Raw genomic sequence first — 26,500 nt, forward strand, 5'->3', positions numbered from 1 at the left:
TGGACCAGTACAGGCCTCCTTCATCCCACTGAGGTTCTTTATAGGCTCCCCATAGTTCTGTTCTTGCATGAGCAGGCTTCCTTTCCTAGCCCCTCCCCTGCTCTATGTGCCCCCAACCCTGTGGTTTAAGCAGACCCCTCTCATGCTAACAAAGGCCAGCCTGCGGCAGCTGCAGCATCTGCCCTGCCCCTTGGGAAATGCTCATTGCCTACTTGAGGAAACTCCTGGTGACACTGCCAGTGAATCTGTCTGGTGAGAACATTCATGTCTGCCCCAGGAGTCTGCTCTGGAAATCTGCGAAGAGCCAGCATTGCCAGGGGTGGGTGCAGAAGGGGGAAGAATGGCTGCCTCCCATCTGAGGACTGTAGTTTGTTACTTGGGCCTCCATGCATCTTCTCTCAAAGCTTTCACAAAGACAGCCCTATTCTTCTTTCCCTGGGGCTCCAACCCAGCAAAAGAGGCTGGGCTGAGATTGGTTCTGATATCCTCTCCTTAGTCCTTTGTCCTTACTCCATTCTCTAGCACTGAATCCCTTCCTCCACTAGCCAAAAATCTAAAAGCTCCCAGACATGGATCAAGCAGACACAGAGGCTTTCTCGTATAGGTTATCAGCCCGACACAGAATCCCAGTGTGAGACAGGAAACTGTTCCTCAGAATTGAAACTTTGGAATGGGAAGAGCAACTGCTCTGTTTTTTCAGAGAAAATTTCACTTTGTGGTCAATTATTCTTTCCATTTCTGAATGACACTTTCCAACTTCTAAATCTACCAATAAAAATGTGGTGGCCTATTGTAGGTGGCATATCCTTCCTTCCTTCTCTCTCTTTCTTCCACTCCCCTCCCCTCCCCTCCCTTTCTTTCTTCCTTCCATCCTTTTCTCCCTTCCTTCCTTCTTTCCTTCTTTCCAGTTTTGTCCTTTGCTTCAATCTGATAGGTATTTTTATCAATAGGTATTTTTATCCCCATTTTCAAACACTGATTTCTCAGACCCTGACATGCTCTTAACTTGATCTATGTTGTGATCTTGGTTATATTTAATTATCTGTGCCTCAGTTTTCTCATCTTTAAAATGGGGATAAAAATACCTACCCACATACTATATGTATGTAAAACACTAGGTATAGTACAAGACACATAATAAGTGTTCGATGAATATTAGCTGTTATTAATAGCTAACTTTATTTTTTTGATATACATATATAATGATTACCACAATAAAGTTAGTGAACACATCCATCATCTTGCATAGTTACTTTTTTTGTGTTATGAGAATATTTAAAATCTACTCTATTTTCCAGTGTGTGTGTACATATGTGTGTGCGTGAGAGACATTTTCTTTACCCATTTATCTACCAACAGACACTAAGGTTGTTTCCATGTCTTTGCTATTGTGAAAAAATGCTTCAATAAACATGGTTCAGATATCTCTTCACGATAGTCATTTCATTTCCTTTGGATATCATACCCTGAAGTAGGATTGCTGGATCGTAAAATAGTTCTATTTTTAACTTTTTGAGGAACCTCCATCCTGTTTTCCATAGAGACTACACCAATTTGCATTCTCACCAACAGTGCACTAGGGTTCCCTTTCTCCACATCTTTACCAACAGTTATGTCTTGTCTTGCTGATGATAGCCATTCTACCAGGTAAAAGGTGATAATCTCATTGTGGTTTTGATATAATTTTCCCTGAAGATTAGTGATGTTGAGCACATTTCCGTGTACCTGTTGGCAATTTACATGTCTTCTTTAGAAAAATGTCTATTCAGGTCCTTTGCTCATTTTTTAATTGGATTAATTTTTGCTATGGAGTTGTATGAGTTCCTTGTATTTTTTGGAGATTAACCTATTACAGATATATGGTTTGCAAATAGTCTTTCCCATTCTGTAGATTGCCTTTTCAGTCTGTTGATTGTTTCTTTTGCTGTGCAGCTTTTTAGCTTGATGTAGTCCCACTTGTTTATTTTTGTTGCTTGTGCTTTGCTGTCATAGCCAAAAAAAATCATTGCCAAGACTGATGTCAAGATTTTCCCTTCTGTTTTCTTCTAGGAATTTTGTTTTCAGGTCTTACCTAGAAGTCTTTAATCCATGTCAAGTTCACTTTCATGAGTGGACATCTGAACTTTTTAAAGAATCCACCTTGCACAGTCTTAATCATTTCACTCAGCTCTTATCCAGATAAATGATACCAGATACTAAATACAGTCTCTCTTGTAAGCGTTGGTATTTGTTGTAACAACCTTTCCTCAAGGGTAGCTTTATCCTAGTCCGGCCCTTACCAAATGTACTTTTGTGTTTCACTGTTCCCTCCTTCATCGGGACTCTCCCCAATCTTGGTGAAAACAGATAGTTAGACTTTCTAGGAAGTGACTCATTATTTCGTTCCTTCATTCACTCATGAAGCAAATATTCACTGAGAACCTACTGCTACACACACACTGCACAGATGGTGAGGAAGCAGGAGGGAGCAAACAGCAGAACAATTTAGGTCTCAGTCTGAGAGGTGTGTGCCCACATCACAGTTCAGAAAGGCCGAGAACTTGGGAGCATTTCACCCAGCATCTCAGAAAACAGGGCAGAGCCCTCCCAGTGCCCCGAAGTCACTGTGCACTTCTTGAGAAGGCTTTGATGCTGAGAGAGGGTTTGGGTAAAGTAAATGCAGAAGGGACGAGAATGCCTGCAATTCAGGCAGAAAATAAGTAAACACCGTTAAAACAAGCAAGCAAGCAAAACTCCCTAAAGAAGCACACACCCCAAGCTTCACAGCCTCTCCCTGTCTTCGTCAGAGGAGTCAGGTGAATCTGCACAGAGGCCGGTGAAAGTGGCCACCCTCCAGGTCCTCGAGGTCCAGGAGGGGTCCAATTGGAGGCAGGAGGGGTGGGGATCCTTCAGGGTCCCGCCCGCTGTCTCCTGGGTCCCAAGGTTGTGTTCTGTGCCCAGCGGGGCTCGGGGCTCACCCAGCTTGCTGCGCAGGGAGAGGCCGGGTGGGCAGGGGTGGCGGCCCCGCCCCGGCAGAGGCGGGCCAGGCCGGGCGTATTTGAGGCTCGGAGCCGCCGCCCTGTCGGGGACAGCAAGACCTCACCAGGAACCGCACCCAGAGCAAGCCAGCGAGTGCCCAGGATTCGGGTGAGTGGCGCAGGCCCCGGGGACGGGGACCCGGCCTGTTGGCGGCTCGGGGCGGGCAGGGGCGAGGGCATCTGGCAGTCCTGGGTGCGAAGCCCCCTTCGGAGGGCTCCGGCGGGAGCCTGGGGAGCGGCGTGGCTTTCGGGGGCGGCGCGTGGGCACAACAGCTGGAGAGCGCCCAGAGGAGCGGTGGGCACCGTCTCAGCACCGTCCAGAGCCTTTGACGCTTCGGAAGAGGGGGTTCAGGGAAAGTGAGCAACGTCTCACAGACTCACGCACCTCCGCGGGGCGGACACCGCGCGTGGGCACAGGGCGCGCTCGGCAGCGTCTAGGAGGCTGGGCCGCCTCTGAATCCGCGGAGTGCAGCCGCGAGTGGGTGGTGGGTGCGCGCCCAAGCCCGATGCAGGAACCAGGTCCCCTAACGCAGCACACAGGGCGTTGTGCCCGGGGACTCTGCAGGGCGGCTGCTGGGACCGCGGACTTGGCTGGCCGGCCACCTGATCTGGCTGTGCCCAGGGAATGTGTCGTCTGCCACGCCCAGCAGCGTCCGCGACTGCCGCTGCTCTCTGCGTGCTGATCCCACAGAAAACGGGGCTGCCCCACGGCCTGAGTGGGCATGTGCCCAGCTTGGCAAAGACGGCAAACCCTCCGCTTTTCCAAATCAGCGACTCATCCCTGATCAGATTGGCTAATTTGGGCATTAATGGTCTCAAATCTGTGCTGAGGATGCGTAGGGTGTGGCAGGATGTGGGCTTGAGTGTGCAGAGCCCTAGTTGGTGTGTGTGTGAAAAACATGTTTGAGGATTTAATCTCAATTGTCAGTTGCACAAATACAAACCCTGAAATACATCCACTCTGAGGGGTAGGAGCTCAGGGCCAGGCAGACAGGAACACATGGGTTGAGGCTGTGACTTGGGTTTCAGGCCAGACCCTTAAAGTTAGTGACTCCTGTTCCAGATACTGTGGAATGTTTGTAAAGTGACTCCTGGGAGTTGGGTTGCTGGACAATGAGGACAGGTGGACCTCAGTGACCTCGTCTGTTTCTAGGATTCTGGGAAAGGAATCAGGCTCAGTTAATTCTGAAGAAAATGATAGCAATAAAAATTAACCACTTGGGCACAGAGCATGAGAAAAAATTTTCACCAACTTCCAAAATTCTGACTCATTTGTCTGAAGTATGTAACGTTTCTCTTTCACACTAGGAAATGGTTTTTCCATGAAAGTTAAAATTTAATAACAAAATTAATTTTTCCACAGTGGTCTTCTTTTCCGACATTGACTTTAAATCTCTAGTTTCTCAGTCCTTTGATGGCTGTGCCTCATCTTTGGTCTTTGGGAGACTGGAGCTGCTTCCTAAATTCATAATGGTGGGGGTTTACACTTACAAGCAGCATTATTCCATATTCTGGGGAGAACTTTGATGATGACCCTTGAATGTATGTGAGACTCGTGGTAACTGATCTAAAACATAGGCTGTTTTTCTTGTGATGGTTTGGGACACAGGCTCCTGCTCAGGACAACTAGGTGACATTGGTGCCAGAACAGGTTCTTCTCGTTAAATTCTGAGTGGTAAGCCTGCCAGGGTAGTGCTTGTTGTATACTTGCAATTTTCTGCTGACCAAGTATCATGTGTTCTCTCTTGACTGACATTCAGCTTTTCCACAGGGGGAAATATCAGTAACCGAGAGGCACAAAGTAACTTTACCTTCCTTGATGCTGAGGAACTATGATGACAAAGAAATCCTAGTAAAGGACCAGTGCCCTTTATTCCAACTCAGCATCGCTGAATTTGCCTTTGGAAAGTGCACTTTATCCAAGTCCTGCTCCGCTTTTAAACAGGGCAGGAAGTAGACTGCCTTGCCTGTGTTCTTTGGAGAGGCGTGTGGGCAGAGCCCTGGGGTTCTGAGGAAATACATTCATGATCTATTTCCCTTATGGCTTGTGTAAAGGTCGGGGCCCTTTGTGAGCAGAAGTTTCACAAGTGCTCCTAGGAACCCGGGCAACTGGATTAATTGCTAGGTGGGCCTTGAATAAAATAATAGAAAAGATAACTGCTCTTTATTAAAGGGAAAAGCTACAATTAACGGATGACTAACATGGTCAACTTTCTGACTCATGTTTAAAGTCCTCATTCCAAAGCAAACTAAACTACCTCCTGTAAGTTTTTCCAGAAGTGAAGACCCAGGTAGTACTTCCTCTATTTTTTGTTTGTCTTTGAGAAGTTTGTCTCCAAAATTCTCTGATTGCGGAAATGCCAGGATGGAGTTCACATATCTATAGTATCTGCAGAGTGGGAAGGTTTTTTTTCACATTGGATGGTCTCTATCTATATAAACTACTCATCTACAAAAAAAAAAAAAAAAGAAGAAGAAGAAGAGAGAGGAAGAAAACAGAGGAGAGATCCTAGATAGTGGAGTAGATAAACACTGTGCTTGTTACATTAGTTACATTACAACTAAATTATAGAACAATCAACCTGGAGAACCATCTGAAGTCTGGCTGAATAGAAGTTTTATAACTAAGGATATAAAGAAGAAGCCACATCGAGACTGGTAGTAGGGGTGGAGACACGAAACAGGCAGGACCCAAACCTCTGTGTGGTTGTTGAGAACCAGGAGGGCTATCTCGGCCATGGAAGTTCTCCCAGAGGAGCAAGAGATCCCAGCCCCCCACCAGCCTCCCCAGCCCAGAGCACTGATGCTGGGAAGTGGAGCCCCCATAACATCTGGCTGTGAAAAACAGTGGGGATTTCAACCATCTGACTGGGATGAAAGTCTCCAGCGAACCCAGATGTCCTCTTAAGTGGCCTGTGCACAAACTCACTCACAGGCACTCACCTTGGGTTCCAGCAGAGAGGCAGTAACTCAGGGGGTATCAGAGGATGGGGGAGGGGTGGCAGACTGAGGTGTGTGATTCGGAGTGAAGGTTGGAGGACGGTTGCCATTTTCCCTGTAAGGAGGTCCTTCCGTGCAGCTGGGTGCTATCTTTCCTGTGTTGAGCCGACCCCCACCATGGCCAAATCTGAATCTGATTGGCCTGGTGAGTTCCACTGCTCCACCCTGCTGAATCCCTAAAACCCCACCCCACCCATCTCATCCAACACAAGAGGCACTTTCTCCTAGAGCAGCCAGTCCCACCTGCATTGCATTCTTTCTTGAAAACTATTGGAGTTCACAGGACCCAGGCAGGCAGCAGCTGGCCTTGGTGTGCTCTGAGACTTTTGCTACATAGCTCCAGGCTCAGCACTGGCACCAAACCAGAGTGTACATTAACCTATTAACAACAACTTTTCTCACTATACTGACTCCCTGAAACGCTGCTTCACCCAACTCGTGTACTGCACAAGGCTTTATCCGGCTGAACCATAAGGGAGTCGGCAGGTGTCAGCAGGCCTCAAGGTGTTCTGGCTTTTTGCAGAACTACCCCAGGCCCGATACTGGTGGCAGCTGTCCTCAATTCACAGCATAGCCTCTCCCACACACATCCAGGGGTGGGAAAGGCAGTAAATAACCACAGATCACTTTGCAGTTTCTACTAGGTAATCCCTGGCCCGTCACAGCTAGTGGGTGACTTGGGCCTGCACTGAAGTCCCTCGCAAGAGGCCCCAGAACCAACATACTTGGAAGTTGGCTTCAGGCCACAGCAGAGTACTACCTAACCCACAAGTGGCATACCCAAAGGGTGGTCTCACACAGCAACAAAGCCCACTGGAACAAATCCTACTCATTGGGGTAAGCCTCCCTCACAGCAGCCTGAAAGCTGTGGACGTGGCCAAACCCCACAGTCAGTCAGCCTGAGGGTCATTCAAACCCACTGATGTGCCAATAGCAATCAAGGTTCAACTACAACAGGATGGTGCACACAACCCACACAAGGGACACTCTTGGAGCACCTGGAGCAGGTGACCAGGGAGACTGTGCCAGGGCCCCACAGGGTACCTACTATATATGGCCACCCAGCCAAGACTGAGAGACATAGCAGATCTACCTAACATAGAAACAAACAGAAAGGCAGGCAAAATGAGGTAACAAAGAAATACATCCCAGATGAAAGAACAGGAGGAAACTCCAGAAACAGAACTAAACAAAATGGTGGTAAGCAACCTACCAGATATAGAGTTCAAAACAATTGTTATAAGGTGTCATGAATGGCGGCCTGCACGGTCTCTGCTCCTGCTCTCTACATAAGAATGCAGGACATGCTGAGGCCAAAAAGAACACCCACGGAGCCATAGATAAGGGAGTCATACCACTATAGTCTCACTGGCAACTGGGTTGGAGACATAGAAAGCAAACATCTGCCAGCACCCCAACAAGGGGTCTTCCTGCACCAGTCTTGCTTGAAAGCTGCAATCCGCTCTTGCTAGCTCAACCACCATCTTCTTGCTAGCCCAACCACCATCTTCTTGCTAGCCCCCATTTTTCTGCTAGTGTAGCCATGGCAGTTATATTAGTGCCCAGTTGCTCACTGGTTACAGCTGACGGCCAACTAGCCACAGCTGATGGCCAGCCAATCACAGTTGATGGCCATTTACTACCTGAGCCAGCATTTTTCTATGTGAGGCCGAGAGCCTGGAAACTGCTCTCTGGGGCTCTGTCCCCACATAAGGATATTCAAGGAACTTAGTAAGAACTTCAATAAGGAGATAGCAGGCATAAAAAAAAAGGACATAGGACCGGCCAGGTGGCTCAGGCGGTTAGAGCTCCATGCTCCTAACTCCGAAGGCTACTGGTTCGATTCCCACACTGGCCAGTGGGCTCTCAACCAAAAGGTTGCCAGTTCAATTTCTCAAGTCCCGCAAGGGATGGTGGGCAGCGCCTCCTGCAACTAACAGGCAACTGGGCCTGGAGCTGAGCTGCACCCTCGACAACTAAGATTGAAAGGACAACAACTTGACTTGGAAAAAAGTCCTGGAAGTACACACTGTTCCCCATTAAAGTCCTGTTCCCCTTCCCCAATAAAATCTAAAAAAAAAAAAAAAAAAAAAAGGACATAGAAACCATAAAAAAGAACCAGTCAGAAGTAAAGAATATAATAACTGAAATGAAGAATGCACTAGGAGGAATCACCAGCAAACTAGATGAAGCAGAGGATTGAATCAGTTATTTGAAATACAAGGTAGCATAAAACACCCAATCAGAACAGCAAAAAAAAATAAAAAAAATCCAAAAAAAATGAGGGCACATTAAGACACCTCTGGAACAACATTCAAGCATAATAACATTTGCATCATAGGGGTACCAGAAGGAGAAGAGAAAAAGCAAGGGATTGAGAACGTATTTGAAGAAATAATGACTGAAAACTTTCCTAACCTGGCGAAGCAAGTAAACATACAAGTCCAGAAAATTCAGAGTCCCAAACAAGATAAACCCAAACAGGCCCACACCTAGACACATCATAATTAGAATGGCAAAGTTTAAAGATAAAGAGAGAATCCAACAAGCAGCAAAAGAAAGGCAACTAGTAACTTATAAGGGAGCTTCCATAAGATTCTCAGATGATTTCTCAACAGAAACTTTGCAGACCAGAAGGGACTGGAATAACATATTTAATGTGATGAAAGCAAGGATCTATAACCAAGATGACTACCCAGCAAAGCTATCATTTAGAACCGAAGGACAGATAAAGAGCTTCCCAGACAAGAGAAAGCTGAAGGAGTTTATCACCACCAAACCAGTATTACAAGGAATGTTACAGGGCCTTCTTTAAGAAGGAGGAAAACAAAACAAGATCAAAATTATGAATAATAAAATCACAATAGCTACATATCTATCAATATCAACTTTCAATGTAAATGGATTACATGCTCCACTCAAATGACATAAGGTGGCTGAATGGATAAGAAAACAAAACCCTTACATATGCCGCCTACAAGAGAATCACTTCAGTTTGAAAAGCCAAACACAAACAGAAAGTAAAGGGATAGAAAAGATATTTTATGAAAATGGAAACAAACAAAAACAACAACAAAAAAATCTGGGGTAGCAATACTTACACCAGACAAAATAGACTTTCAAACAAAGGCTATAATAAGAGACAAGGAAGGACCCAGCAATCCCACTTCTGGGTGTTTATCTGAAGACACCCAAACACTACTTTGAGGGGACATGTGTATCCATATGTTCACCACAGCATGTTCACAATGGCCAAGATGTGGAGGCAGCCTGGGTGTCTGTCGATGGAAGAATGGATCAAGAGGAGGTGGTACATATATACAGTGGAATATTGCTCGGCCATGGAAGGGAATGGGTTCTTGCCATCTGTTGTGGCATGGATGGACCTGGAGGGTATTGTGCTGAGTGGAGCATAAGACAGAGAAAGACAGATGCAATGTGATTTAGCTTATATGTGGAATCTAAAGAGCAAAATAACCAAACAAAACAGAAACAAATTCATAGATACAGAGAACATATTGATGGTTGCCAGATGGGAGGATAGTGGGGGATGAGTGAAAAAAGTTTGTTATACGATACTCATGGGGATGTAGGGTATAGCATAAGGAATATGGTCAATAATATTGTAATAACTATGTATGGTGTCAGATGGGTACTAGATTTGTTAGGATGGTAGATGGGAAGGGGTTGGGTGCAGAGTGAAAAAGGTGAAGGGATTAACAAGTACAAACTGGTACTTACAAAATAGTCATGGGATGTAAAGTAAAGCACAGGGGATATAGTCAATAATATGGTCATAACTATGTATAGTGCCAGGTGGGTACTAGACTAGTCAGGGGGATCACTTCTTAAATTATATAAATCTCTAACCACTATGATGTACACCTGAAATTAATATAAAATCATATTGAATGTCAACTTTAACTGAAAAATTTTAAAAGGTGGGGTAAAGGTGGAAGGGGAATAAGAGGTCCAAATTTCCAGGTATAAAACAAATAAGTCATGGGGATGTAATGTACAGCATAGGGAATATAGTCAGTAATATTGTGATAGCGTGGTGTGATGTCAGATGGTTGCTGTACTTATGGTGATCACTTCTTTAGGTATATAAATGTTGAATAACTATGGTATACACCTGAAACTAATATAATATTGTATGTTAGTTATATTTGAATAAAACTCTTAAAAAAAAAAAGAACATTTCCAGGCAAGTAAGGAAGATATTTATCCAAATAGAAGTTTTTTGTTGTTGTCTTTGTTTTGTTTTTTTAAGTTCTAAGGTTGCTAACCTTGATTTTGAAAGAACATTGGTTCAGGAGATCTGACGGTTAGGAGTTGACCAAACAAAACACCGCAGACTCAATTTTTGGAAAAGTACACTTTATTGGTTTAAATGTGGTTATAATTAGCAAAGTGACTGTGCAAAATGGCATCTGTATGTACAAGATCACTGCACACTGAATGAGTCACCCAGCTAGTTTCCTGACAAAACATGATCTCTTTTTAAATTTGTTTACAATTTTAACATGTTATGTAGTTCTGAATGAATAAACTAGATCATGTCTAAATGAAGTAATTAACACTTGAAGGACTATACTTTAACATTTGAAAGTGTGAGGTTTTATATTAGTGTAAAATAAGCCTGAATTAGGAGTCAGGATGCTTGGGTGCTTGGCCTGCTATTGACAGAATGGCTTTGGGCCACCACATTAGCTCTCTGAGCCTCAGTTTCCTCACCTCTAAAGTGGGCATATTAACTTTCCCCTGTCAATCTCGTAAGATTATTGTCAGAATCAAAATGGGTAAGGTATGTGAAAGTGCTTTGTAAACTGAAAAGCACCGCACAAAGACAGGGTGTAATTATTCTCATGAGCTTATCTACTGTGTCACAACACAACCCAAACTGTCATCCAAAGCGTATGTGAAACAGGGGAAATAAAGTGGTAGCTGCTTTGTTTCTCAAATTGTTTTGGTCAGGTTGGAAACTAAACTGAATATGCTTGCACAGAGACTTTGAAAAGAATAAATGTTAAATTCTGGCAATGCTGTGAGTTTCTGATTGTAATCAGCCTTTCAACACATCTTAGTTTGATTGGAGTTATGTCAATAAGACACTTTATGAGGCTGATGGCACAGAGTTAGCTAGTTTTAACAATTGAAACTACCTTTTTGTTTTTTATTGACCTGTGTACATACAGAGAAAGGCAAGGATACACATGTTAATTAGCCTAGACCAGTGATTCTCAACCGGGCAGTTTTGCCCTTTCCCCTGCTTCCCCCAGTGGTTTTTGGCAATGTCTGAAGACATTTTGTGTTGTCACAGTTGGTGGGGGATAGGAGGGTGTGTGCTATTGACATCTTGTGTATTGAAGCCAGGGATGCTATTAACCATCCTGCAATGCACAGGACGGCCCCCCACAACCTGAAATGTAAAGGGTGCTGAGGCTGGGAATAAGGCCCTACCCAACAGGGATATTTAAATCCCCAACAGGGATATGTGCTGACTTAAAAGAAGTCAACACACTGATAAAGTTGTTGCTGGGTCTTCAGTATGATGAAGTATGTTCAGTCAGTATGTTGCCCAGGAATGGAAGAAGGGTTTGTGTAATCAAAGGAACTAAGCTCTCTGCCCACTGTCAAGTTCAAGCTGGGTTCCTACTGGCGTCCAAAATGAGAGAGGTTTTCTTTTCTTGACTTAAGAAATGTCCTTCCTTTTCCTTTTCTGTAACAACTCTTCTCTCAAGTTCCTCCTGTGGTAGCAGCACAGCTTTCTAGGCCACAGTGGCAGCCTTTTGGGGAGAGAAGCACAAGCAGAGAGGAGCCCCCAACTTTTGCTTTACGTGGTCGAGTACTAAGGAAATGCAGTAAATGTAAGTCCTGGGAGAGCCACTGTGACTTCCCAGTCAAATTGCCAGCAGTTTTGCACCTTAGAAGATGGGCACGGTGATAACCTAACTGCTTCCAAATATGTTAGAGAATGCCCAGATTCAGAAAGAGATGTGCAAAAAATACATTTATCTGGTGTGTGTATATGAAGCACACATTAAGTCCAGGAGGAGCTCCGTCTGTTCGAATTTTTATTAAAAAATCTAGTATTTTACTAACAATTGTCACCCCAATAAATTTAATTAAAAAAAAATTTTTTTAAAAATCTAGTATTTTACAATTTTTAGGACCTATCAAGTTGTCGTCACTTACTGGATTCCTTGGGGGCATTGCCATTTTTTAAAATAATTGAGTAAATATCACAAGTGGGCAACTCCAGGAAAATGACTATGATTGTTTAAGGTTCAGGGAATTTTGACTATAATGCAGGTGATCATGAGCTGAGAAAACCCACCAGGCCTCAAGGGTCCGAAGCTGCCCTCCTCCCCTCACTGTAGTTGGTGTGTCTGCCAGGGGAGCGGGTCTCACCTGGACAGTTGGCACCGGGGGAGAAGCAGGAGGAAGCAGAATGATGTCTCTGCCCTGCCCAAAATACTGTCCTCCACATTGCCTAACTTTTTTTTTTTAACCTAAGTTTGTTATACTGCCAAAGATTTCATTTGGAATAGCAAGTATCTCTTTACAAAAGGCACATTTTGGGGGCGGCCAGATGGCTCAGTTGGTTAGAGCCCAAGCTCTGAACAGGGTTGTCGATTCAATTCCCGCATGGGATGGTGGGCTGCACCCCCTGCAACTAAAGATTGAAAATGCAACTGGATTTGGAGCTGAGCTGCGCCCTCCACAACTAGATTGAAGGACAATGACTTGGAATTGATAGGCCCTGGAGAAACACACTGTCCCCCAACATTCCCCAATAAAATTTTTTTAAAAAAGGCACATTTTGTGCCTTTCTTCTTCATTGCTCCACATCCCATCTCACCTCTCCTTCAAGGCTTAGTTCAAACGACACCTCCCCTCTCAGAAGTCATTGTTTGGTTGAGACTTCCCATTACCCACATTTGGCTCAACAGTGTCCATCACTTGTGATCCTTGCTGGCCTGTGGACCCTTTGACCATTCCAATCTTGGCCTGTTTATCTTGACACACCAACAGGAGCCCGCATGCTGCCTGTGCAGAGCAGGCATAAATGTGTGCAAATGAAGGAATAAATAATCAGTCGGCAGCAACTATGTCTGGGGGGCGTTGTCTTTCAGATCTCAGCAGGAATCAACCAATTCTGCTTTCCTCCTAAAACCCAGAAGAGGGCTTGGGGCTGTGAGTGGGAATGGGAGGGGAGGTGGACCATGTTACCACACGCAACCCTTTGAAGAGGTGGTGGAAAAGGAGCACAAGGAAGGAAAGGATGGAGGGCCAAAGGTAAACCAGGACAGTTTACATTGGTTACCTAGGAATAGGGCAGAATACTTCCTTTCTCGTTCTTCTCCCCGCTGCAGTCAGTGTATGGCCTGGATTAGTCCCAGGATTCAGAACCCAGGCTAAGGTAATTAGAATTTAAAGTTGTGGATTAAATAGGGTTTGGTAATCTAGCTGGAGTGCACCCCCACCCTTTGATGACTCATTTTTGTGGTTCTATGCTATTCATTGAGACGTATTTTGGAAATAGACTGGCTTGTGCTAGAAGAATGCCCCTAAAACTAGAACTACACAATGAACTATTTATGATGTTAAATTTAAATGGAAACCCATGAAATCTTTTAGGATCAAATGATAACCTATCTTTTTCTTTTTCTTTTTTCCCTCAGGAAAATGGCAGACAGTTTTTCGGTAAGTGTTTTACTCATATGTCTGTTTTCTTACATTCTGATTCCACGCAGGTTGAGAGTTTTGTTTTTTACCACCCAACTTTCCTTCTAAGTCTCCCACTACGTGGCTTTCTCTGGCTTCACCTGTTCAATGAGGGCTTGTTAGCTGGAGTCTTATTTTTCCAGCAACAGGTTTGGGAGGAAAGCCCAGTGGAGAGAAGCCTGGGACTCACAAAGAGTAACCCCTTTACCGAAAGGTTTGGGACAGAAGTGGTGAATTCCCCAGGCCCGGAGCTGAGTACATGATGGGAGATATGTCCTGATAAAGCATATATAATCCCAAAGTCTGATTGAAGTCTTTGGAATGCAAAACTATTTAATAGATGGAAAAAATTGTATTGATATAAGTTTCATACTTTCACCATGTCCTTCCACTTCTTAGATTACATATTCTTGTTTTCCTGAAAATTCTGCTTTTGTGAATGTTTTCATCCAGGAATTGTTTATATCTTTCTTTCCAGCTTAACGATGCCATATCTGGGTCTGGAAACCCAAACCCTCAAGGATGGCCTGGTCCATGGGGAAACCAGCCTGCTGGGGCTGGGGGCTACCCAGGGGCTGCCTATCCTGGGGCTTACCCCGGACAGGCGCCCCCTGGCGCCTACCCCGGACAGGCGCCCCCTGGCGCCTACCCCGGACAGGCGCCCCCTGGCGCCTACCCCGGACAGGCACCCCCAGGAGGAGCCTACCCCGGACAGGCACCCCCAGGAGGAGCCTACCCCGGACAGGCACCCCCAGGAGGAGCCTACCCCGGCCCAACAGCACCTGCTTATCCTGGACCAACTGCACCAGGAGCCTACCCCGGGCAACCAAGTGGGCCTGGGGCCTACCCTGGTGCCAGCCCTGCTGGACCACTGGTAAGATGGAGTTAGTCATTTCATGTACTTGATTGTGAGCAGGACAAAGCTAATGAAGAACAGGGCACTTGTCTGGGGCAGCAGTGCTGTCACTTTGCAGTGCTCTGGCTGGGAGCTCATTCAAGGAGACCTGAAGCTTAGAGCCACATTTCAAAGACCAGCCACAGTGTATGCTGGTCCACTAGAAAAATTCATTGTTGTGAGTTTGGTATGTATACTGTTAAGAGAAGCTAATGCATCTTTTGAAGTCATCTGCAAAGGAGCTTTAATATAAATCAAGTTAAGATCATAGTAATGGGAGAAAGTTTGGCTATTATTATTAATCAACACTGAGTAAATAACATGTGCCAGCAGTGTGCTTCCACATGATGATCTCATTTAACCCCATTACCACCCTGTAAGATACTGTTATTAGCCCCATTTCACTCATGAGGAAATGAGCAAAAATTATATAACTTGCCCAGGATCATAGAGCATGTGGAGGAAATAATCTAGGAAGTAATCTAGTTTTGAGAAAACTTCTAATGATAATTTTGTGATCTAAGGATTGAATTTTCATTTATATTAAAACACATTCTAGTAAACAAAGTGTGCTTATTTACTAAGGTTTTACATTAAGTGGGCTTCAGACACAGATCCTTTCCTCCTAGACTTACAGTCTAGCTGGGAAATAAGCAGATATGAGGAAAGAGTTCAATAACAGCATGGGATCAGACCCTTTCAGGACTATGTAGAGGACGGCACAAGGAGCATCTGATCTGCTTTTAGGTCAGCTTAGAGGAAAGCACAGAGAAAATGTTGGGGGTGTGGGTGGCATTGGGCAGGCCCTAGACCACAGACCGTTAGTCCACTGCAGACAGAGGGGTACATGGAGGTTGTGGAAATGAAGAGGCAGATGGAGGAGAGATTGCCAAAGAAGAACCCCAGGATCTACTGGTTAAGTCTTAGGAGTCAGAGATGACTCTGGGTTTTCAAGGCACCAACTAAAGCCCCAGCCAAGCATCAGCCTTAACCAGGAACTCAGGAAGGGGACCAATGGGGGAGGGGACAGGAGAGACAATTCCAGTTCAGACCTGTTGGATTTGCAACACCAGTAGCAAATCCAGGAGGAGGTAGCATGGGAATAGTACAGATCAGGGCTAGAGATAAAAGACTTGGATGACAGTTGAACCCAGGGGAAAAAAGTATAAAGGAAAAAGAGAAGAGGCCAGAGACAGAGCTTTGGGAATATTTACAGCACCTTGAACATAGATGGTCAATAAATATTTGTGAAATAAACTAGAGAATGTGTTAACTGAAAGGTGCTCATTCTACAAATATTGAGTATCTGCCACACACAAAGTACTCTGTTGGTGCTGTGAATAGAATGTATGAGAACCCTAAAGCCCAGAATGTGACATGATGAAATATGTTACGTGACAAGGGTTTTAGGAGTGGCACAAAATTATGAATGTTGATTGCAAGGTCTAGCTTCAGCCCTTTCAAAATACAGTCTAAGTGAGTGAGTTATAAGTTGGGATACTTCTAATAATAACAGCTATAGTCCAAAAAGTACTATGTCCTGCCATCAGCACCTATTAGCTGATGGCTTTATTCTTGGTTACTAATTGTGCACGTGAGGAGCCTAGTTTCTTCCGGTCCTAGGCAAGGTGGCCCAAGAGTCTGCTCAAATGAGGGTTATGTGTCATTGACACGTATTAATAGTGATTGAACTTCAGCAACGTCTTTTTCTTTCTTTCCCCAGGATCTTTATTGATACATACTTTTTTTTTCCATCCTAGACTGTGCCTTATAATCTGGCTTTCCCTGTAGGAGTCATGCCTCGCATGCTGGTAACAATTATGGGCACAATAAATCCCAATGCAAACAGGTAAAGAGCAAAACTTAAAGTCTAACATATTTGTTGATTGATTTAAAGGCTAATCTATTTTGAAGTTTAATAGAATTTTTAAAACTACACATTTAGAGTCTTGGCTATACCCTAATATGGGATTATCCTGTAAATCAATGTGTTCCCACCAAAGGGACAAGGTTTCCCTCGCCAATTCTTGTTTTCCTCCTAGAACCTGAATAAAACTAAGTTTTACTTTGTGAGGACAAAGAGGAAGAGCAGTAAAACCCATGCTGTTGGTTCTTCCTGGTAGTGAAAGCCTTAGAATTAAAGGCAACTAGAGCCTTTGTAATGTCATGTTTAGCCATCCCTCCACCTCTGAGCCATCCATTGTCTAAAGAAACCAAACCACATACTTTTTGTCTAGATGCCGATCAAAAACTAGGCCCAGAACCAAAAACATCCCACTGGACATAGTTCCGAGAGCTTGAATAGATCTGAGAGCTTGAATATTATACCACTGTGTCCTCAGATTCGTACAAATCTCCCTGCAGGGTGCAGGTCACAGTGCAGCCTCAAGTCTCTTGAGCTTGGCTGCCATGTTTGTCTTCTGATGGGGTGCAACTGCAGAGTCACAGATTCCCACAGTGTTGGCCTGCACCACAGACGATAAGTGGCAGGATGGGGAACCGCAGTCTTCTGAGTGGATACTATTTTCTTAAAAGGCTTGAAAAAATTCTATAAGTTAAAGACTTTATCAAAAGAAGTCAACCTTGCCATTGGAACTAGTTTGATTGAGGTGAGCTAGGATGGAGCAAGACTTTGAGCTACTTTAGGAAAATCCATGCCAATTTACAGCTGCCCTGCGATGCCTGGCTCTGGTTATCACCCGTTATACGTATATATAATATAAGCAGGCTAAGGATATGCCTGTTCCTGAAGCTAATGGTACCACTAAAGTTCCTGTAGCCCTTCATTAATCTGTGTCTCTGAGTCTTACAGACAGCATACAAAAGATACAGATTCAGGCTGTGTACACAGGTTTATTCAAGGATCCACTGTGAGCGTCTGTCACCTTGCTCCTGGTGAATCAATGGAGCCACCTCCTCTGTCTGTTAGCAGGAGATGGACTCAGCTTCTGATCTGATCATCTTACATGCACGTAGCTCATTCACTCCAACCTCCAGCTAGCCCCCTCTGGTTCCATTCACTACCCCAAGTCAACTCCCCGTACAGCCTCTACAGCTTCTCTAAGCACTGCACGATAAAGCTCATCTCTCAGCAAGTTACAAAACATACCTCCCGCCTATGTTCTTCTCCATCTTTCCACCCAACATAACAGAACCCAGCACACCTTATCCTGTGCATACAGCACCCAGTTTGTGAATGACTGCTCCCTCTCCCCACAACCCCTATTACACAGAACCACGCTGGTGTCTTCGCCTTATTTAGGGTTATCGCACTGGAAACTTTAGCTCCACTCTGACTAGAGATGCAGACTGAGGTTGTGGCAGACCAAAACTGATGTTGGCTGAAATGGTTAAGGTGGTGGTAAACTGAAAACAACTGTTGCGTGGTCCTGCAAATTCTATGAGAGGAAGTCCAAGAAAAAAAGGATGCTTAAGGTGGTAGATAATATCTTCCTCTTCACTGCAGAGGAAATAACAGCCATTACATGATCTGTAGCCAACGACAATTTCCATTGCCGCTTGACTCCTTGGGTCCTTTCCCTGTGCATTTAATAATTGGAAGATACATTTGTGGTTGTGTCTGTTCTTAGCTCTATCAAAATGCCCAAGGAATGATTGTTAGTGGGTCTAGAGTGCAGGTCTTGCTTAAAACCAAGAGCTCCAGCTAGTTGTGATGTCAGTGCTCTATGGGGCACACGCTGAGAAACTGGGGGACAGCGTCGTAATAATCAGAGGACCTGTGTTTTCATTAACATTCAAGGAGTCATCAAGTTAAGCCAGTACTTTCATTAATTCCACTTCACCTCATGGAAAGTTGAACACATCTATTGTCATGACTACAATTTAGCAGCAGGATACCGATACGGAATCTCCTTTCTGCTTGAGGACTAGGTTTTGGTTAACTAGGAGGAAGCCAGGAATTCGAGACCTCTTATGTATGTGATGGGCTTGCCTTCAATAGATATTAAAAGCAACCTGGCAGGGCAGGAAGGGGGTCACCATTATTATCTGCAATGTAAAGCATAAGGTGCCCTCAGAGTGGCCTTACACCTCTACAAGGAAACCTTGAAGGGTTTCCATGACTAGAGTGGGTAAAGAGGGAATTATAGCTGAATAGAATGATCTAACCAAAAACAACGAGGCAAGAAAACTCAACACATATTGTCTTGCTTACTGTTAGACACTATGTAGTATATCGAATACTTGGCCTACTGTACTTTCTAGTTTGAACCCCTTCTCTGGCTTGTTTTCCATTTAGGAAAATTTCCTGCATTTTATAAAGTGATTTGCTCTTTAGAAAATTATACATTCTTCACTTGATACACACAACTTGAATCATTTTACTAACTCTGGTCTTCGGTTTAAACAGACTTGTTTTAGATTTCAAGAGAGGGGATGATATCGCTTTCCACTTCAACCCACGCTTCAATGAGGACAACAAGAGAGTCATTGTTTGCAATTCAAAGCTGAGTAATAGCTGGGGACGGGAAGAAAGACAGATGGCTTTCCCATTTGAAAGTGGTAAACCATTCAAAGTAAGTTATTGCTATTATGATGGTAATGCATATGGCTCATGGGGAATCACTCTAACACCACCTTGCACTTGAATTGTCATCAGCTGTCCTGGGACACCTAACCAGTATGTCTCCCCATCCTAGGGGACCAGGCTCAGCAGGCTGGAACGTGGTCAGGAGTGGCACACTCCCCAACTCCATTCAGGCACCCCACCGTCCTTCCTATTACCACCCCTCTGAGTTTAAGCTTTTCTGGAAGTGAGAAAAATAGCACCTTGAATAAGAAAATCTTTATGGTACAGATGGACTGAGACTTAGTTCCTTAAAACAACATCGGTGGCATGGCAATCAAAACTAAAAAAAATTTTTAGTTCTAAAATTAATACATGCTTGTTTTATGAAAAGAAAAATGTAGATTTTTAAAATAACTAAGTCCTCCATCCTCACAAAGGTTGCAATTTGGTATCTTGCCAGTATTTTCTATGACATAGAGCACACTTTTTATTTTTAAGCGGTGCTTCAACAGATAGTTATTAGGTTCACAGCATTGGGTTAGGATTGACGATAGAGCAGGCAGTGAAATAGCTAGACTGGAAGTTCCTCAAGAGCAGAGACTAACAGGGACCATATTCTATATTTGGTAGACATCTTTCAGTATCAGAACAGTTACTTAATATGTCATTGTTTAGATATGTGATAATTCAACCAGTACTCTATGATGAAAATATGGAGTTTAGAAATATTCCAAATAAAACCTGGAAAGGTTTATCTAAAATACTTTAATAAATATCCATATAAATCTTTGCTTCCTAGAATTTAAAGAATATGCATGTTTAAAATTTAGATATCACCAAAGTGCTGCTTCCCAAAGGATGTAAGGATTAACACATCCACTAACTATTGGAAGAATTTGTTGCCCCTACTCTTGCCAAAACTGTTTATTACCTATCTCCTCAACATTTGCCACTCTATTAAGGGACTCCTACTTTAGTGTTTTATTTTTACTTTTCGGTGCTGTAGGCGATACAAAAACTTTGAGTTTTTATGTAGACACATTATTAATCTTTTCCCTTATGGCTTCAACTATGTATCCTTCTAACAATTTTATTATTTTGTGTTTGTTTAAATCTTTGAATAATCTGGAGTTTGTTTTTGCTATAAAGTTTTCTTCTGAACTTGAATCAGTTCCACAAATGATCATAATGATGAAATGTTGGCCATCCTGAGATCAGGCCCACGTGGTTCTGCAATCAGTGGGCATTTCTAAGTTTCGTGTGTGTGCCGTTTCAGATACAGGTCCTGGTTGAATCTGAACACTTCAAGGTTGCAGTCAACGATGCTCACCTGTTGCAGTACGATCATCGGATGAAAAATCTCAAGGAAATCAACGCGATGGCCATTTCTGGTGACATCAGTCTTACCAGTGCTACGTACGCTATGATATAATCTTAAAGGCGCAGATACTTTAAAAAAAAATGAAACTGAATGTAAACCATACACATTTAAGTTTCATGCCCACTATGGGTGAAAAATTTTTCCTTGATCCATCAATATCCTTGTTAAGCATCCATTTAATAAATATTCTAAGAGTTACCTGTTTACGTGTCATCTAATTGGGGCAGTTTATTCTTGATAATGCACAATGGACTCAATGGAAAAGGAAATATGCAGCAATGTTAATACTGGACTAGAGTCTCCCAAAATTTTCTATCCTTCCCAAAGTATTTTTTAAGAAAGGAAATAGGAGTAAATACCACCCGAAAACTAACCTCTTTTCCTCAGTTTCATAAAACCAGGAGATGCTACAAGGAAATCATTCTCCTGTTTTCTTACTTAAGGAAATAAAACATATTCAGGAAATGAGAAAAGCGTAGAGGTTACATATAGACGACCTATGACCCATAGGCAATTACTGTTAGCATTCTGGTATATTTCTTTCAACTCCTTTAGAATCCTACTTTTCTCTCTCTAAACTATACTTCACTGCTTTCATATCGGTTTTGGAAACCAATAGGAGACTATCTCTCTGTAGGTTTTCATGAAACCTCCAGATTTGTAGAGGGGGGAAATATATTAAATATATAATTCAGCTTCAAATATTTAATAGTTCCCATCAACATTCTTAATTAACCATGCCTTTCTGCCCTTCCTACTATCAGCAAAACCAAAGAATAAGATTTCAAATCTAGGATGTAGTAGCACAACTTCATTTTATAGAAGACCAAAATATTTTGTTTCTATAATACCATCATCTCAAATACTTTCAATTGGTCACTGCCACTGGTTGGGTTCCCCAGGAAGCAAAGAAATTCTAATACAAGAAGTCTGAGGGAATGCTCTTGCAATCAACAGCTGTAGGGACGAGAAGGGGCACGACTGGGCAGGAGAAGTGAAGCACTTATGCCTCAGCCCACACTACAGGGGTTCTGAGACTGGGGTGATGCTTTAGAGTAGTCAAAAGGGGGACAGGTTCTTAGAGCCTCACTTCAGTCAATGAATACAGGCCACCTGGGAAACGGCATGAATTTGGAAGTGGCTCTCTTCACCTGAGCCAGTACTCATGGGCTGATACCTGAGGGCTGTCTGCAATTCCAACAACTGAAGGAATAAGTCCTTCAATCCTTGAGAGGGATCTGAGCAGCAAGTCACGTGTCCCTTACCCTAACATTCTGGTCTTGATTGTTCTACTCCTGTGATTAAGTGGAAGAACATAAGCTTTGGAAAAAAGAGGGAACTTAGTTTATACAAAATTACTTAAACCCCCTGACCCTTGATTCCTTTGTCTATAAAATGGGGGGTATGATACATCTTTTGTAGGGTTATTGTGATCACTGAATGGACGTTGTTTGTAATAGTTATCATGGGTCCTCAATAAATGGAATTTTCCTTTCTTTAGATTTTGGAACGGCTCTTGTTCTACCCAAGCAGTTTTCTTTCATTTATTTGTCTTTAAAGATTTTCCTGATACCTCATAATACTGGAGTCCAGTAATCCACGAACCTTATCTAGTTGTAAGGGACATTGATGGCTGCCGACCCAAAATGCATTACCCGTGTCCTAATAATTGTGTTTATTCAGGTATGATCCCAGATTCAGTAGGGACTCATTAGTTTAAGCCAATCCCCTGCTGACTTTTACTGATCTGCAAATGGAGAGGTTGCATTACTTGGTCTAACCAGACCACAAGGAAGGACAGAGCTCTGATTACCACTAGCTACCACCTTATGACCCCAAAAGGACCCAGCCTTAGAGAAGTGCCAACATCAAGGATGACAGAATGAACTATGAGCAGAATGTTGGACCTTGATGTGTCATTGAGTTGTTGATTGTAAAATGCCTGGAATCACCCTGCCAACATGTGAAATAAGTCCTTATTGCTAAGCCAGTTGGAGTTCATTTTACTATTACATTACAGCCAAAGCTTTCTAAATGATTCAACAGTACACCTTATTAAACCTACTGCACCAAATCATTTTTCCTGACATTGTCTGATTCTTAGCTGCTTTATCCTTGAGGATAAATATTATTTTATTGTTATGTTGCACGTCGCTTTATGTAGATTCTAAATCTTGGGTTACTTTGTACCAATTTCTTTTACATGTTCGTGGCCCTGCACCCTTAGAAAGTCCTAACTTTTATCTATACTTTTTTGTTCTGCATGTCTTGCTTTATAATTGTTCATTATCAGGCTGTTAATGAATAAAAGCTACTTTTATCTTTTGGTTAGACTGTAGGCATTCCGAGAACATTCTTCTGTCACAACCTCACAGCCTCCCAACTGCTCACAGGGACTTGTTAATATTGTCTTTCCCACAAAGCTAACACACTTGCTCTGACAACAAAAGTACATGTGTGTTTCTTTTCTTGTTTGAAAACCCCTAATCTTCTGGGGGCATTATCCATAAAGTTCCTGCTTATTGGTCAGCTCATTTGCAGACAGCAATAAGTGGACCTGGGTCTGGTTACAAGCTTTAGCTATTCTGAATCTTCTTGGTACTCTGTTATTCTGATGGCCATCTTCTACAAACCTATAGGTAAGAGTTTTATAAAAGAAAAAATATTTCAAACACATTAAGTGATTGATATAATTCTCTTCGAAGGAAGAAGGCATTTCCTTCAAAGGCCGTCAGACATGTCAAGGGGAAAATGAAAAAGGCAAGAATTTAATGAGCACCTATAATAATTTAACCATTTGAAACCACAGCATATAAACTGACATCAGAATCCAGAAAGCTCATCTAAGGAAACTCAATATCCCCTGGAAAATGCAATATGCAAAGTTGTTTAACATCAACAAATTTAAAAGTTCAAACTAAAAATAAAGTATAAAAGGATACAGATACTTCTGTCAAAGTTTAGTATTACATTTTGATAAAGATGAAGAGTGTTCATAAGCTCTGAGCAAGTATTCTTAGCTTTTAAGCTTATACATTTTAAAGAGAGGCAAGGCGCAGTACATTTTTTATTCTGCATGGTTAATATACAAAATATCCCCAGTTCCCTCAAGAAACAGTATAGTATCTAAAGCACACTTTGATGAACACTGAATATTAAAACACTGTACGATATTATATAGATCGGTTGAATAGAGGCAAACAAAAGTAGTCTTCTAAGAACACCACAGCACTGACAATATGAAGAAAAATGTTTGGAATTATTTTTAAATTCAAACTTCTTTTGGTTGTTCTTCACTGAGGGACGGTAGAGGTGAAAAGGTAATCAGGTTACCACCAAAGGAAATATGTCTGGCAAGCTCTCCGTGTTTCCTCTCCACGTGAGTGAATGAATTACTGCAGTTTAGGCCTGGCTGGAGAGTAAATTCAGAGAAGTCACTTAAGGAACCACCAAGAGTTTCACCAATTAAACTTTCAACATTGCAAATTAATAATAAATTAATTAATAAAATGAATAACATTTTTCTACATAACAAGAAAATGATTAATGACATAATGATTGTGCCACTTTCCAGCAGATCTAACTTCAAACATATAGTATTTTTAAATTGAAAAGATATATTAGGAATATATGCCTAAAAAGGCGATCACTAATATGTAAATGGATTTCAGCAGCATATATACAGGATGAATGAAATTGAGTCCACATGTGCAGATTTCACAAACCAACCCTAATCCACACCATGTAACAAAACTTAATAGGCGTTTTTCTAAAATGTGATCCTGCTGGGATCCTTTTCTTTGTTCCCCTTCAAACTGTACTTCAGGTTCAAATGATGCTACAGAGTAAGTAATATTTTGGTTTAAAATAGGTGAACCTATTCAAAAAAACTTTTTAAATATAAATTCTAATATTTATGGAAGTAGAAAAGAATTCAGAGACTAAATTATAAAGTACTAAGATTTATCAACAAGATACTGTATAATTGTGAAGCATTTTTAATCATATTACTAATATGTGAAAAACAGAATATTATGGTTCATTAATTTCCAGATTTAGTTATAAGTATTGTATATTATCAGAACCAATCATTCAGAGTTCAGATCTGGGAACAGGATTAAATCAGGTGTATATAAATTGGCCTTATGCTAAAGTCCCTGACCCTCCAGGTCTCAGTCTATGATTAAAGAAGGCTAAGACCAAGAAAGAACAGAGTGTAACACATCCCATTCTGCTCTGGCGATGCAGGGCAGCCCAGAAACCTGACTGCAAAGAAAGCATCTTTGAAAGATAATGAAAGCCGAGATACATACGCAGAAGCCCTTAGAGAATTACTGGCTTGAAGAAGCCAAGCATTTGCTAGTCTTCATGAGTTTAAACAATAGTTGCTTGATCTTACACTTGCCTTAATGCATGTTTTATATTCTGAGATCAAAGATTAGCAAACCAAAGCCATTCTTTGACCCATTTTGAGATTTTTCTTATTTCTTGAGTTAGGCCTATGTTGTTATGAATATCCCTCCTAGAACCACTTTTGCTGCATCCCACAGACTTTGGTGTCATAATTCTGTTTTCATTTCTCTCTAGGCATTTTTGATTTCTACTTTTGATTTCTTTGATGACCCATTCATTGGTTGTTCAGTAGCTTGTTGTTTAATCTTCATGTTTTTGTGGTTTTCCCAGTTGTATTCCTATAATTGATTTCTATTTTCACACCATTGTGGTTGGAAAAGATGCTTGATCTGATTCCAATCTTGAATTTACTGACATTTGTGGACTAATATGTGGTCTACCCTGGAGAATGGTCCATGTGAACTTAAGAAGAATGTGTATTCTGCCATTTTTGGATGAAATATTCTGTATACACTTATTAAGTCCACTTGGTCTAATGCATCATTGAAGTCTGATGTTTCCTTATTGACTTTCTGTCTGGATAATCTATCCATTGCTGTAAGTGAGGTGTTAACATCCCCTATGGTTATTGTATTGCTTTCATTTTTTCCTTTTAAGTCTGTTAAAATTAGATTTATTTTGGTTCTATGTTGAGTGCATATATATTTATAAATGTTATATCTTCTTGCTGGATTGACCCCTTTTTATCATTATGTAGTGCCCTTCTTTGTCTTTTATTACAGTCTTTGTTTTAAAGTCTATTTTTTTTTCTGATATGAGTATAACTATACCAGCTTTCTTTTTGTTTTCATTTGCACGAAATATCTTTCTCCATCCCTTCACAGTCTGTGTCCTTACTTCTGAAGTCTCTTGTAGGCAGCACACCGATGGATCCTGTCTTTTATCCACTGAGACCCATTATCTTTTGACGGGCAAATTTAGTCTGTTTACACTTCAAGTAATTATTGATAAGTATGTACTTATTGCCATTTTGTTAATTGTTTTCTGGCTGGTTTGTAGTTCTTCTCTGTTGTTTTCTTCACTTTCTCTCTTATGTGGTTTGATGGCTTTCTTTAGTGTTATGTTTAGGTTTCTTCCTTTAGATTTCTTTTTTTTTTTTTTTTTGGAGGGGGATGGTGTTTACTATAAGTTTCTTCTTTGTGGTTACCGTGAGATTCACATATAACATCCTATGTATAAAACAGTCTCTTTTAAGTTGATATCTACTTCAATTTGAACATAATCCAAAGCTTTACATTTTTGTCTTTTAACCTTCATACTTGGTTTATAAATGATTGATACACTACCTTTATATTTACGTTTTTCCAGTGAGATTTTTTTACTCTCATACGTTTTATTATTAATTAGTGCCTCTTCTTTTCAGCTTAGAGAAATCCCTCTAACATTTCTTGTAAGGCCAATTTAGTGGTGATGAACTCCTTTAGCTTTTACTTATCTGGAAAACTCTTATTTAATCTCTCCTCCAATTCTAAATGATAACCCTCTGGGTAGAGAATTCTTGGTTGGAATTTTTTTCCTTTCAGCACTTTAAATAT

The 26,500-nt window shown here is 42.0% G+C and overlaps 2 protein-coding genes across 3 annotated transcripts in view; one reads left to right on the forward strand and one right to left on the reverse strand.

Moving 5' to 3' along the window:
* The first annotated feature begins 2,437 nt into the window (after positions 1 to 2,437).
* LGALS3 (galectin 3) lies at positions 2,438 to 22,884 on the forward strand. The gene is made up of 6 exons (XM_081048013.1): positions 2,438 to 3,126; positions 13,706 to 13,727; positions 14,227 to 14,622; positions 16,404 to 16,492; positions 19,013 to 19,178; positions 20,448 to 22,884. The coding sequence occupies exons 2-6, from the start codon at positions 13,710 to 13,712 to the stop codon at positions 20,601 to 20,603; spliced, it is 825 nt and encodes a 274-aa protein (XP_080904139.1). The 5' UTR covers positions 2,438 to 3,126; positions 13,706 to 13,709; the 3' UTR covers positions 20,604 to 22,884.
* A 336-nt stretch (positions 22,885 to 23,220) lies between these two features.
* The window catches only part of DLGAP5 (DLG associated protein 5), a 78,983-nt gene continuing 75,703 nt past the window's right edge, over positions 23,221 to 26,500 (reverse strand). For both annotated transcript variants that reach the window (XM_081049168.1, XM_081049169.1), the window contains exon 19: positions 23,221 to 23,964. In XM_081049168.1, coding sequence (XP_080905294.1) covers positions 23,824 to 23,964 — 141 coding nt within the window. In that variant the 3' untranslated portion in view covers positions 23,221 to 23,823. The remainder of the gene's footprint in view (positions 23,965 to 26,500) is intronic.

Source organism: Rhinolophus hipposideros, assembly GCF_964194185.1.
Source record: "Rhinolophus hipposideros genome assembly, chromosome: 5".
NCBI lineage: Eukaryota > Metazoa > Chordata > Mammalia > Chiroptera > Rhinolophidae > Rhinolophus > Rhinolophus hipposideros.